This window comes from Cimex lectularius, unplaced genomic scaffold (assembly GCF_000648675.2).
Source record: "Cimex lectularius strain Harlan isolate CLEC.00 unplaced genomic scaffold, Clec_2.1 scaffold32, whole genome shotgun sequence".
NCBI classification, from domain to species: Eukaryota; Metazoa; Arthropoda; class Insecta; order Hemiptera; family Cimicidae; genus Cimex; species Cimex lectularius.
This window is the reverse complement of record NW_019392689.1, coordinates 830327-845522: the sequence shown is the minus strand read 5'-3', so window position 1 is coordinate 845522 and position 15196 is coordinate 830327. Positions and strand designations below refer to the sequence as shown.

At 32.2% G+C, this 15196-nt stretch overlaps 2 protein-coding genes across 2 annotated transcripts; one reads left to right on the top strand and one right to left on the bottom strand.

Annotated features, from left to right (window-relative positions):
* The first annotated feature begins 876 nt into the window (after positions 1-876).
* Positions 877-7039, top strand: LOC106665118 (sorting and assembly machinery component 50 homolog). Its single transcript, XM_014391329.2, has 9 exons — positions 877-1184; positions 4239-4325; positions 4390-4491; positions 4562-4678; positions 4744-5061; positions 5118-5387; positions 6153-6308; positions 6379-6505; positions 6569-7039. The coding sequence occupies exons 1-9, from the start codon at positions 1149-1151 to the stop codon at positions 6751-6753; spliced, it is 1398 nt and encodes a 465-aa protein (XP_014246815.1). The 5' UTR covers positions 877-1148; the 3' UTR covers positions 6754-7039.
* Positions 7040-8840: 1801 nt separating this feature from the next.
* LOC106665127 (glycylpeptide N-tetradecanoyltransferase 1) lies at positions 8841-14576 on the bottom strand. Its single transcript, XM_014391341.2, has 11 exons — positions 14327-14576; positions 11781-11892; positions 11508-11622; positions 11193-11409; positions 11005-11121; positions 10760-10930; positions 10519-10699; positions 10335-10452; positions 10130-10275; positions 9930-10067; positions 8841-9861 (listed from the first exon to the last, which is right to left on the bottom strand). The coding sequence occupies exons 1-11, from the start codon at positions 14398-14400 to the stop codon at positions 9841-9843; spliced, it is 1410 nt and encodes a 469-aa protein (XP_014246827.1). The 5' UTR covers positions 14401-14576; the 3' UTR covers positions 8841-9840.
* Between the last annotated feature and the right edge of the window lie 620 nt (positions 14577-15196).

Below are 15196 nucleotides of genomic sequence, written 5' to 3'. Positions count from 1 at the left end.
AGTATGTTTTCTTTGTCATTCTTGATAGATTACTTGCTAAGTCCATAGTTGTCCAGACATCCATTTCTGAACTTAATATTGATTTTCAATGTAAAACAACTGTCAAACCGCTTTATACTTAAAAAAGGCACTGAAGATGGTCTATACTAGAAACGCGTCTGATGAAATAAATGCCTATTATAGAAAAGATAATTTATTTCCTAGCCATTACTTTATAATTGGAAATGGCTCATTTAGTTTTTCTTTTGAATGTTTTAAATATTGATTATTATTATTTTACTTTATGGTTAAATAAAGAAAAGAAAAAGAAAAAATAACCACCTGGTTTTTGCACGAAAAAATGGCCAACTTTGGAAATGCATATTTTCTCAGCCATTTGTCACATACCCGCCCTCTCATTTTTTGAGAAAATTTTACGCTGAACAAGATGGTTTTTTTAAATATTTTCCTAGCTTCAGACATTAATCAGAAAATTAAAAATGTTTGAAAAATGTTAATTTTTTGCACTTTTTACGAAAATGTCAAATTGAGCTGTGGAGCTAGGAAATCGACCTGGAGCGGCGCCTTATAGCAATCGATAGGAAATTTTAATAAACTTTCAATTGGTCATCTACTTTGCCCAAAAATTAACATGTTCCGGCATTTTTCTAAAAAATAAGACCTAGGGAAGGTCTGACTTAAAAGGTTGAGAAAATATTTCCAAAGTTGGCCATTTTTTAGTGCAAAACCAGGTGGCCAGTTTTTTGTTTTTTGATGATCAGTATATTTAAATACGAGAAGGAAAAACTCTAGTGACGAAAATCTTCTGAACCGGTGTCTTTGACCGGCATTCGTAGCCCGCTCTTTTATACAATAAAAAGAAACGATAAATCAATCAGATTCACATGTGTTATAGAAATATTAGCTTAAGAAAATGTCCAATCCAAAAGGATTAATCTGTTAGTTCGGAATTAATAAAATCAAAATAAAAAATGAAAATATACCAAAATCATACCACTGTTACCGAGAAATTGCCGACTGCGGAAGGTTTCATCCGGGCTTCTCTCTGAAATGTCATATTTTAAATTCTAGCTCCCGTTTTTCTTTTTTAGCGCAAACGTTTCTAGGCAATTCGAATACATACATTTCACACAGCACAATTCTCAAGGATGGGGGCGGTTTCCGCGAAAGAAGCTAAAACAAGGGTGAGTAGTTTTGAAATGGTTTCCTCTTCTGGAGGAAAAAAATATAAAAAGCAAGACATGCGACAATTTTCATCCACGCCTCTTTTATAAAAGTCTTATCAGCCGCTTATCAATTTTTTCCAAGTTAAAGAAGGCAAAACTCACAGAAAACGCGGCACCGCTTTTCGTAGGCCGGGTGAATTTTCAACGCCTGGCCAACGTTTATTTTTGTTGATGACACACTTCAAATGCTATTGAACACAACTTTAAAGCTCGGCCATCATTTTTACAAACACAACTTTTATCAAAATTTGTTCTTACCCTCACAATTTCTTAGTGAAAAGTCAAATTAAAACTTCAAATATTAAAATGTTTAATAGTTAGTATACTTTTTATGTAAGGTTTTGGCTTAAATGAAAAAGTTAGTGTCACGAGTGGGATTCGAACCCACGACTTTGGCTCAATACGCCGTTGCTCTAATCAATTGAGCTATCGTGACTTCGATCTACTCAGACACCAACTCCCCATCTCAACCTACAACCTTTCGAATTTTTCCTGAGATGGGGAGTTGGTGTCCGAGAGGATTGTTTAGTTATGATAGCTCAAGTGGTAGAGCAGCAGCGTATTGAGTCGAAGGTCATGGTTCATCTCAACCAAGACCTTACATAAAAATAATAATTTAAATAATTAACATGGTCAATTAGACCATTAAACATAAATGGGCAGTTGGTATAGTTTAGTGATAGTCTGTTGAGATGTATAAAGGAAATTTTTCATAGCCAGATCAAAAGATTTACTATTCTTGATGCCATTCAATTAAATGCTATTCAACAAATTCAAATTTTGACCCTCCACAATTAGTAGAATAATTTTATAGATGCTAATTATTTAAAAAAAAAATTGTATGTTGTAATAAATTTTGTTTGGTGTCTTGGAGGATTGTAGGTAAAGATTCGGGATGAAAGGTGTTTGATTAGGTGGTTGGGATCTGACCTCGGCATGGACTTACAAAGGAATTACTGGAAGGTGACTGCAACCGAATCAGGATTTTGGTTGGACTCCTGACAGGGCATTGCTCTTCAGAAAGCGCATGCACTGGATAGTACTGACAGAAAAAACACTGAGCAGATACTGCCAGGAAGAGGAGGAGACCGCAGAACACATGTTTTTGTGAAGTCTATGTAGGTGCAAGTTCTTGCAACTAGGACAGGAAAAGTCAAAAGCAACCTACACTAAGAAGCCGCTGGCAAGGCTGTTGAGGTTGATTCACAACCTGAAGCTTGCCAAAATCAGAGGAGCAAATAGATCTACTAGTGTTGAGGTGCAGAAGGCCTTGTGGCCGCCTCTTTTATTCCTACCCCTTGGGGGTTGGGATACCAAGATGTGCTAGGACTAGAATAATAATTGGACTGATGACTGGATGATGCCGACTCTCAAGGCGTATGTGTAGACTAGGAGTAGAAGAAACAAGCTTATGCAGATTGCCAAGAAGAAGAAGAAAAACAGTGGAATACGTCCTCTGTTGATGTGCAGGCTTGTGTAGGCTTAGAGTCCTAATCCTGGGAGAGGAAAAGCCAGGGCCTGAATGATACACATGGGGACCCTTGAAAAAACTTTGGGGTCTGGTAAAAAGCCTTAAGCTTAACGAGGACCTCGACAAAAAATATTTGTGGTGATTAGTGACCGTTAATCGATGATTTTTCGGAGATTATGAGATGTGGTCTGGTGTTGTAGAAATACTTTGATTGAATATAAAAAATATTTTTTTGTATTGTATAAATTCATTTTTTTCCACATTCTAAATATATTTGTAAAATTTAAACAATTTTTGTAATTCCCAGACCCTGAAGATGATTTCAATAAAGATCGAAACGTTGGCACGATAAAGAAAATGTTTTTCTGAAACATACGTCACACCAGACCGCATCTCACGATCTCTGAATTAAAAAAAAAAAAAAAAAAAAAAAAAAAAATGGAGATGCACTATAGACCAATACTGGTCGTAAAGAGGCTGGCTCCTACATAATCTAATCTAGGGGGTCGGAATGATGATCCAGGATTTTATGGAAACATCTGTATTGATTTATTGGGGACAAATGGGATTTGAAGGTCTGTGTGGATAGTAAGGTTGGATATGAGAAGACATTTTTGGACTGGAGAGTCTGCATTCTTTAGAGATTGGAACACTTGGTTCAACCCCATAAATTTTCTCGTAACAACTACACTTTTCGCTCTCCCATATGCAAGATGTATCTGATCAATATGCTACCAAACAATTTAGATATTAATAATTCATCTAAAGCCAGTTTGAAGAGGAATTTGAAAAAGGAACTTGTAGTTTCAATTAGTACGTTGGGTGTATGTGAATGTCTATGCTGGTTGATTGTTGCTAGCCACATCTTGAATGCAAACTCTGTAACTCTGTATACAAACAAAACCCAGAGAAAGGAACTGTAGCAATGAAAGTGAATGACCTAGCAGTACATTTTCTTGTTACTTTTTCCTAGTTTTGCTATTATCCAAATAATTTTATTTAGCATTTGTCAGCTCTGCAGTCGCTTTTATTTCTTAAAAGCCGTAGATTTTAAAATTCTTTAAATTTTGTAAATTGTAAACAAATAAATTTTGTTGTATTTAAATAAACTTCAGCTCTCAAGTTGTCATATGTCAATGAATCAAAAATCACATTTCCTTTAGGCAGTTTCCTCTTTCTGCCGTTTTTCTGTTAATCTTTTCGTTGATTGATCAAAAGATAACTTTTCTTGATGACTTAATTGGTTAAATACTCCCTGTGATAAATGAAATAGCTACAACTGAATCAATGAAGGAAAATTAGCTCTACTTATATCAAAATGGATATAACTTGTGAATGAAATTTTCCTTTGTTAGGTTCCTAACCAAATGAAAGTTGGCTAATTTTAATGTAAATTAAACCTGAAGCATTTCTGTGCTGACACAATATATTTTCTAACAATTCTTTTTACAGTTTATAAACTATCTGTTGCAAAATTTAATCTTTCCACTTGCAAATTTCAAATTGCAATTACTTTTTCTTAATTGGTTTTGTTGTTTTAGAGTGATGCCTCCACCTCCATCCCTACAAGTAGAGCATTTGATGCACCTTCAGATACCACCAAGTCTATGGATCTGCAAGGCATTAGTGTAAGTTTTGTTATGTGATATTTGTTGATGTAATATTATCAAAAGAGACAAAATCCTTTTCCAGGCCAGGGTTGATAGAGTAAACTTTGATGGAATATGCAGGACAAAAGTAGATATATTAAAACACAGTGTAAAGGATTTGTTTACAGCAAGAAATTTTGAAGAGGTATTTTAAAAGGTGTACTTATTTTAGTCAAAATGTTATAATTAATTTTGTATGTTCTTGTGGAAAATAGGTGATAAAAAAAGCCTATGAAGCCAAAGCTCAAATGCAGACATTGGGATTATTTAGATCCATAGCGATTTATATAGATACAAGCTCCGGACCAAAGTCAACAAACAATGGTTATGAGGTTAGGTTTTATTTTTATTTTAGATAAGTATAATTTCAATTGATGAAATAACAAAAAAAATTTAGGTTACCTTTCAAGTATCTGAACTCAAAAGGTTTTCTGGTGGAGTCAGTTCACAGTTATCTAATAATGAAGGTGTCCTTGTGATTGGAGCGTTTCTTCCAAATGTGAAAGGAAATGGAGAAATGATCAAAGGCGAATTCAGCTATGGATCAAAACGAACAAATTCCTTAGGACTTACATTTAGCAAGCCGTTTTTCCTAAGGGCGAATCCAGTTGGGTCGTTTTCTTTGTTCAGCAATGCTTCCGAATGGCCAATATCTGGTTATAAAGTCAAAGACACCGGTTGTTTATTCGACCTGGCCTTATCTCCAAACAGCCGAGTGAGTATTTCAAATTTTCTCTTGTGATTGTTCAATTACTGTTCTACCCCTTGCAGTTGAAGCACAATCTGCAATATGAACTCGATTGGAGGCAAATGACAAGTGAGCGTTATGCGTCCTTTGAAGTCGTCCAGGTTGTCGGTCATAAGCTCAAATCTTGTCTGAGGCACATACTGACAGTCGAAGGGAGAGATGCAACAATATTTCCTTCTATAGGGTCTCTTTTAAAGTTCAGCACTGAATTGGCTGGTTTAGGAGGAAATATTGGGTTTTTGAAGAATGAAGCAAATTTCCAGTATAACTATCCACTATACAAGAAAGACGTTGTAAGTACAATTTAAACAAAATTTAGAATTTTAGAAAGTTTAATTTTATATTCCATAGTTATTATATTATAAGCATATTTTACTTGCAAAATTAAAAACTTATTTACACCCAGGAAGAACATCAATCATAACTAAGATACATAGATTTAGATAAAAATAGAAGCCAATTTAGATAATATTAAAATAAAGTTGACTAAATTGCAAATACAATCATAAAAAATATATTGTGTGATTTCTTCATGATGAACCTGTAATTTGGTCAGTCATTTGGTCTGCCTATCTCTGTGTTAGAGTACAGGCCAAAGTGATTGGTAAGGACCAATTTTTAAAAATTACATTAAAAAATTTACAGTGTATTGAAAAAAGAAAAAAAAACTAAAAATGTCGTGACATATCCTTTATTCTGTTAACTGTAGAAATGCAAATAAAGCTGTGGGACAAGTGGAAAAATCAAATACATCTAATTTTATTTGTTAAATGTGTGCTATTTTATTAGTTGTGACCATTGTCTACATTGGCGAAAGTATCAAAGACACTGTTTATTTTTTACAAGCAATAAAATAGTCATGACTAATGGAATAACACACTGGCCAACTATTGAATATGGTAAAATGACTTACAAAACTGCCAAGAATTTGAAATAGTTTTATAATCACCTGTGAGTCGGTATCGGTCTGGTGGAAAGCAGTGAGAAATCCTGAACTGTGTGACCAAAATAGTGAAATCTTTGAAGAGTTGATTATTTTGGAAGTTTGTTGCTTTCAGGTTTTCCAACTTGGTTTGAATGCAGGGCATTTATACAATTTCGGGTCGGAATTATCTTTAGCGGATAATTTCTTTCTTGGAGGCCCTCAGTCCTTACGAGGATTTGAAGCTAGAGCAGTCGGGCCTCAAAAAGATGATAATTTTCTTGGAGGGAAGGTATTGTATACTAATTAAATATTATTTAAAAGTGTATTATAAAAAATAAAATTTATTTAAACAAATTTAGATGTATTATGCTGCTGGTTTACATCTTTATACCCCACTTCCATTCACTCCTAGAGCATCAAGTTTTGGTGAAATATTCAGAACACACTTATGGCTGAATGCCGGAAACATCGGAGATTTTAAATTAAGTATGTACATTATTTGAAATAATAATAATTGATGTGAGAATTAAACAAAATTTTTTTTTACAGAGAATTTCAGTAGTTTTTTCGAAGAGCAAAAAGCCATGATAAGGGTGAGCACTGGTGTTGGAGTCGCTATTCGGTTAGGCCACATGGCACGGGTTGAGTTCAACCTGTGTTTCCCATTGTTGTCCCACAGCACTGATAAAATCGTTGAACCAATTCAGATAGGTGTTGGAATGCAGTTCCTGTAAAATAAAAAAAATAAAAAACATTTCACCAACGTTCAAACAGCGAAGACTGCCAATAGAATGTTTCTCGCTCGGAGTGCGTATAAAAAGCCACGAGTCCAAACCTTTCTGTAGTGCACCTTGTAAATAAATTATAAAATTAAATACATTTAAATTATAACATTATCTCTGGTTTAGAAAAAAATAAATGAATAAATAAAATTTTGTTGTGCAGAATTAAAACGCTCAGAAAATGCACACCACAAAAATGGTTATTTCTTTTTTAATTTTATTTGCGGATAACAAAAAATTTTTGAATTACAATTTTGAGGCTGTAATTCTTTCCATCAATAATATTGTCAATGGATAGTTTTCCAACAAAAGTACTTACTTCTAATTTGAAATAATTGGCATTGTATAAAGCTTGTTTGGAAAGTTTGAAATTCCTTAAATAGTAAAAAATGAAATTAAATAGTTTTGTTTAGTTTTTATCTGCTTTATCGCAGATTTTGTACAATTTCGATTTCTTAAGGAATCTTATTGTATTATTGTTGTACAGTTCGTAATTAAAATTTATTTTTTATGCTTTTTGCCTTTTATCCAGTACTCCGAAACTGAACCATTTATATTATATAGCTGTTGTTTTATTCTCATTTATAAAGCATTAAAGCATGCAACACGTCAGCATTGTGAATAAGGACTCAGTGGTTTACAATGTTTTTTTTTATGCGTAAAGTCAATTTAACAAAGAGCATGTCGGAAATCGGAATCCAGTCTACAAGTGACAAATATGAGAATCAGACATTTGGATCATTGCCTGTTGACAAAACAGTGCATTTCAGGGTATAAGCAGGGTAATACAAGATGCTGACTTCTTCCATTTAATGTCTTATTACTCTATACTTGCTATATATGTATACAAATAATATATAAATTTTTCTTTTTAGGCCATAGCTCTTGGAATAAAAGTAGGTTGAGGTTAGATGTCTACTACTAGTTCTGTACATTTGTATTTGATAGCAGTTTTATTGCAGAGTAATTTTAAAAAAATTGTTTCTACGATTTTTTTGTCATTAGCCCTAAGTTAAAGTCGTATCCCTTTGACTTCCAAAAAACCACCCCTTCAGCATGGCTCTGTTTTACATATATATATATATATATATATATATATATATATATAATTTTATTTATGGGCTGATACCTCGAGAAAGATTAACCGTATTAACATTTCACTCCCACAGACCACCCCTACTGAACACCCTCACCACAGCCAGCAGCATGCTCCCCTCTAAATGTCAGTACCTTCTATGTTTTAGCTAATATTTATTTCAGAACTCATACCCTGTATTTCTTAGGGATCTTGTACAATTCTTAACTTCCTTAATGCTTTAATCCTCTAATAATTGAGGGTATTCTAACACCCCACCTTTGTTAATTTCACATAACAGGAAATCTATATATCTATAGGGTAAAGCATTAAAAATTTCAAAATGAATAAATATATAAAAATAAGGGTTTTAAGAAAAAAAGGGAAAAATAAGTTGGTGTATAAAATGGGCTAGCACCCAGTCATCAGAAAGACAAGGGATAAAATCATTTTTTGTTACTCTTTTTACTTCACAACTGTCAAATAAGACTCAATATCTAGGTATCTAGAACAAGAACAATTCCATTAAACACATAGCATCACTTTTTTTCTTAGTTCATTTAAAAATTATAATTTTTCACTTGTAATGATGTGTTTCCATCCTTTGCACTTTGAAGTCAATACACATGTAAACATTTGATTCCTTACAAATAATGTTTTTATGCCAATAGTTTGAGTGATACCAATAGCATGCTATTTTTGTTTGGACTGAAATTATTCAGCATCACTTTGCACGTCCCATCACCAAAAGTCAGGTTTGGAAAAGAGAGAGAGAGAGAAAGATTATTAAATGCAAATAGTGGTATATATTTTATAATTAACACTCAAAATATGATGCTCATGAAGAATATTTGAACAACCTACAACACAATGACCAAGATACTTACATTTTTAATTTGGCATAGTTAATTTCTGACCTAGCATTTTGTTTTTCGCTCGTATAGTAAATCAGGACAGGGAAAAATAACTCTTACATTTCATTTATTTACAAATGTAATCATAATTTACAAATTTGATGTAAAATTCTCCTTGGTGTTATACAAACCAAACGAAATTATATAATATAATTTCAATCATGGACAATAGAACTTTTTCTTTGCTTTTTTAAAATTTTTATTTGTGAATTAAACATGCAGTAATAAATAAAAGAGATTCACTGTGTTGAATTAGACAAGAACATTCTGAATTTAAAAGGTATTCTTACATTTTATTTTAATGATACTTTGATACACTTTCCTTAATCTTACTTATGTATTTCAATAATTCGGCCCTTCAGCTAGTCTTAAATGAATGTATAAAAATTAATTTGTATTTTAACTCAACAAAACAAACACGCAAAAAATATCGTGCCATAATTTAATTTTTTTGTTGGGTTAGAATTATAACTATTTAAAAAGAAGAAATAATAGTAAAACAAAAATATAAAAGCCTTAACACTGAAGTTAATTTTAAAATAATCAATTATAGATTTGTTAAATGTCAAAAAAAAAAAAAAAATCAAATCAATTATGATTCCATGTACGAACTCGATTTCTATGCTATGGCACAGAAAAACAAATACTAAAGCCACCATTAAAAAAAGAAAAACATTTCAGAAATGTATTAATTAAAAACATAATTGACTAGTATGCTGCTTGAATAACTGTACATAACTGATAAATTGTCTTTGTTCACTATCCTGATGAAATGAAATACATAGTGTAAGTATTAATATCCTTGCAGTCCGCACCTTGAATGCAATCTTACTTCTGCTCAATTTATGATTGCACAAGATTTAAATTTTGTTTGTTGCATTTTTATTTTGTTTGTTTATATATCTACGCGATAAATACAATATATCTATAATTTTGGTCATAAAGCGCGTGATACACATCAGCTATCAAGAACAGGGAACAACAAAGCTACAAAGATAAAGCTTTGCACTTTTCTCCTCTTTATCGCCTTGATTAGTATTGGAAACCGAATTATTGGAGAACTAAGCCAATCTGAAACGGAGAGAACATGATTTTGAATCATTTGAGAACACATTTGAAAAGGGGATATTTTAAATTACCTTGTTAGGCTGAGTGGGTGGACACCTCCAATTAAATAAATAATATTGCAAATTGCCATCGCCAATACCAAATTTTAGGGGTTCAAGAAATTCTCTGTTTTCCATTAAGTCCAAAGCATTAAATACATCAAAACCAGCCTGAAAAGAAAAATATGGATAATTTAATTAAACTGAAAATGTGATATGACTGTACAACCTACATTCTTAGCAGATATGAGTGCATCAGTCATAAGTTCAGTCCATGGGGTTTTTGTAGAGACATTATAAAAAGAGTAGGCTGCTTTAAGATTGCTATACACCGCATGATGCATTATTGTTGAAGGCAACGTGTAATAACTTACTAAATCTAAAAATAATGATTAAAAAACAAACATATACTTATATTTTTTTAAATAGTTTTAATACCAGTGATTTCCCCATCAGTTTCAACAACAAAAGCATCAATGATATCTGGTTGTGGAAGGAACCAGTGACGAAATTCCTCTTCAGAAAATATTGGTGTCAGATCAAATTTATACAAGTACTGCAACAAACTCATTTCACATAATATACTGAGACATTTTATATAGCATAATTCTATGGTACTCACATCAGACAATAGCTTTCTTGCTTTTGGCAGATCAGCCACAGTTAGTTTCCTAAAACCTGGGGTTTTTGTTGTCTCTGGCAGTTTGTAAAGTTTGAGCGTTCTTTGCATTGTCATGTTTCTACTGAGGTGGGAGAATTTTACTTCTATGAGCTTTTTGGGATTGAGCGATCGATGCCAGTACCTGGAACGTTTCGTATGGTAAGAACTTCACTACACATCTTCCTAAAACCAATTCGCCTACCTGCAGGTCCCTACTGGTTTAGGTAGTACAACTCCAGCTGTGTATACAGCTTGAAAAAGACCAGTGAGATTTACTCTTCTTGTTATCTCTCTAATTAAAACTGGAGCTACTCTTTTACTCCTCAGCTTTTTATGGACACAAAGAAAATTAATCTCTACCATTGGCTGTACACTGCAATTATAAAATAAAACAGTGATAACATCAATTATATGTTTTTATTTACAAAAACAAAAAAACAAACATACTGATCATAAATAGCCAACTTGGCTGGTATAGCACTAATAAATCCCACTAGCTTACTACTCTTTGTCACCCGGACTCCACAGTGCCATTCCTTTTTCCATCCAGGAGGCTGGAGGGCCCTAGAAATAATGGTTATTGTTACACTGTATCAACAAGAGTGCTTATATAGGGTAAGGTAAAAGATACTAACCATTTAAGAAATTGGGGTGGATAATCAAATCTAAACATAGCATCATCATCTTCAACATAATTCTCAGTCAAAAGAGTGTACAATTCTTTTAGTACGAGAGGATCATCAAGGACTAAAGTATCCCATGAAAAACCTTCAGGCAATGAATAAGGTTCCTGCCTTATTTCACTAGTAGGTTTATCAGGCTCAATTGGAGCACTTACAGTAATTTTTTCATCTATAACAATAATTGTAACATGAAATTTTGTCTAAATTTTGAACTATTAGATAAATCACTGAAACAGCAGAAATATCTAAAAATTTAATAAGTCTCACCCATTCTAGGAACAGGCTGAGTGCTCCAAAATTGGAACTGCTTCTGCATCGCCTCTTCTGTTGTCTTTGCTGGCTTTTGCTGGTAGGAGAAAACTTCCATAGCTTTTTTGATTTCCTAAAAATAAAGTTTTTTTAAATAATCAAAGGATTTATTACATTGAGAAACTCAATATACAAAAAAAATGCAATGTGGTTGTTATATCCATTAAATCATTTTTAGAAGTACAGTACTCAAATACATCAATCATGATTTTGTATAAATTAACTTTTTACCTGCATAGATAAATTGCACCCTGACGCAATTTCCTGGTCATTGATAGATACGGATTCTATATTTAAACCTTCTTTGCTTTTCTGCTTCTTGCGGCGGTTTCTTTTTTTAGAACTGGAAGAAGATAACAAATAAAAATAAGCTGGAAAACCATTTTTTCTCATATATTTACAATAATAGGTTATATGTATATATAAATTGCATGAATTAATAATAACACAAATTAATTTGTACCGAATATTATCTAGGAATGATAAATTTGAAAATCAAGGAAGAAATTAGTAGTTAAAGGAAACCACATCTTTCAAACAAAAGATAATATAAAATAATAACAGTTGCATTTCTTATTTAAAATAATAATAATAATTAGGGGTTATTGGTTATTATTAACAATAAATTTGTGAGAAGAATTTGTCTTTTTTCCTACTTTTTTTATTGTTTAATTTTTGTTATTATTAGGCTTTTTTCTTGAAGTTGTTTAAAAAAAATATCTGAATATACAATGTTATGGCATTGGAATCATGTGCCATTCTCGAGGAAAATGGTTTTTATTTTAATTTACTGCTAAAAAATAAGACAACTTAAATTTTTAAAACACTTTCAAGAAAAAGGCCCAACAAAAAAAATTCAAAACTTTTCTATTAAGATTTATGGCTAATTAATTTGCTTTATGGGAACTCCTCCATGGTACACTTATATTTGACCTAAACAAATTTTGAAGACTTCTTCATTGAAGGATCTTTCATGGGCTGTTTTAAAGCAAATGTTAATGACTACTTTGAATCCCGCTCATGAAACTTTTACATTTCAACCAAAACCTTACAAAAAAAAAATTAATTGTTAAGAACTATGTTTTGTGAGTAAAAAATTAAGGAGATAAACATTTGTATTTCAACAGCTTCATGTTCAATCAGAAGTACTGATTTAACAATTGGACAGCTAGATTTTGAAGGACCCAGTAAATGACATAGTGCCAGTTCAGCATTTACAATTAGTAATTTTTTAATAATATATATTTTGGCACATTTATTTATTGACTATTGCAATAGTGTTTTCTTGCGTTTTGAGCTTGACAAGTATATTTTATGACAATGCTAGAATACTAAAAATAAATTCATCTCCCTTGGGTTTTTGGCGCATTTTTACCGTTAGGACTTGCATGATTTTTGCATTTTGATGGATTTTTGTATTTTAAAATTGTGAATTTATTTATAAAGTTGCAAGTCTGTTTGGGTTCCTGCATAAATATGTTTAATTTTACATGTGAAAACTTAATTTATTTTTGCAGTTTGTTTCTTTTTGATCATCTTATACAGGTTGGTTGGGTATTTTTGATCTTCACTGTTTTGTCTTTGTGTTAACTTGTCAGTTACGTTCTTTTGTTAGTTTATCAATGCGAAGTAGCTTCAATACATTCTCTTTATTATTGGAACGCTTGTTTTGCCCATTTGCATAAATATTTTTTAAAAATTATTACATATCATTTATTTCAAGACTTGCAGCCCAACATCTGCTGAAGATGTATTGATTACTTTTGGGCAGTATATTAAAAAAGAAAATACTGTCATTTTCTCATCACAGATCATCTTGGTAGTTTGTATGTCAGTATTGTTACAACATTTTGTATCAGATCACACCCTATTGAATTTCGTAAATATATAAATAAACATGACTATCAAAATAACAAAACGGACAAACAAATTATGAAAAAATGTCTGATGACAACTCAGCGACTTGTGAGATTTCTTTTTGAGTGGGGCGGTGAACCTGTGGCTTTGTCGTTTCTGATCATTTAAGTTTCATAGGGGGGGGGGAGCAGGCAGCCCAAAATGATCAGAAATGACAAGCTAGAAACCCAGCAAGAATTGGTACACCAGGATGTATTTATACAGATATTTATCACAGACCTCACAAAGTCACATAGACCATTATGAATTATATCGTACTGTAACTATTTTGACAAGTTTTCCAGACAGCAATAAGACAAACATTAATTACAATATCCACACACATGCACACATACATATACGAAATCAAACGATACTATGTTGTTAAATGTCAAGGGAAAAAATCATAACTATTTTGAATGTATTTTCCCTTGGAATATTTAACTAACTGCTTACAATCTTGACCCAAAAGGCCACAAAAAAACGTGCACTGTAGAATTGACTTGTCACAATTGTAAAAAAAAATTTTCCAGAAAAAATACATATAAATGATACCGAGCTAAAACAAATGATTTTTTTGATTTTAGAAATAGCATTATTTTAAGCATTTTCTAGGATAAGAGCTTAATAATTAAATATTTCAATTATACCCTGGTTAACGTTACTTTTTGTATATTGAGAATAAGGCACATAAACACATTTTTTCTACTACTTTTTGTGTAGAATTGACTTTTCACTCAAGGCATTTGGGTAGGGAAAATTATGAAGCAAGATTATTTTCTTTTTAGAAAATTGGTGTGGCATTTTTTTAAAATAAATAAAAACTGGCGAAAGGCGAGAAAAGTCAGGAGAAAATGTTAAGAAGAGGCCAATGAGTTTACCTTGCGGTCTTAAGTGCATTTTTCTGTTGTTCGCCGGTTTCCTCGTGTTTGTTAATTTCTTTAGTTTCGCTCATTTTTCACCAGTCCGTTATGGAATTTGATGGATCACCACTAAAAATGCTAATAAAATCACAAAAAAGATTTGACGCCCGGAAAATTGGAAAAAAAAACGAAAAAATCCCTAACTGTTAATTGTCTAAAAATCGAGTCATCCGAGACTGTTCACTGTTCCGACCAGTGTAGCCTCCGCGACGTCAAAATCGAAGCCAGTGTTTCCAAACTCGGCCAGTCAGAATTACCCTTTTTTTCTAAAAACTGTCTAAATTAACTTCGAACAAATTAGATAAATATTTATTCATACTTAGCGTATAATTGTTTTTAACTATTAATATACATTTTATAACACACAATGTCGATGTAGATAATTTGTTCAATTCGTGAGGAGCGGTCAAGAATGAGGTAATTTCGAAAAACACCTTTTTCATTTTTTCCCGATGTTTCGACCTTTATTCGGGCCATCTTCAAGGCCTGGGTGAATTGCAAAACATATTTTGATTGGAAAAATACAATACAGATGTAAACTTACTTTATAATACTTTATATAAACTTTGGCATACTCACATAAGGTCACCATATTGGTTTTGTGTGAAATTGTTATGAAACGTTGAATTTGTATTCTGCTGTTTTTTATATGATTGCGACAGGGTTCTGGAGAATTTTCTTTGATCATAAGCGTTTTATTTAACCCAAAGAAAGTCGAGAATGGGGATTTTCTGAATTGGATTTGTGAATCTGAGTTTATCCAATATTGGAAAGGAAGTTAATTGTTAAGGACGATAACAAATGAAAGGGAAATATAAAAATAAATTA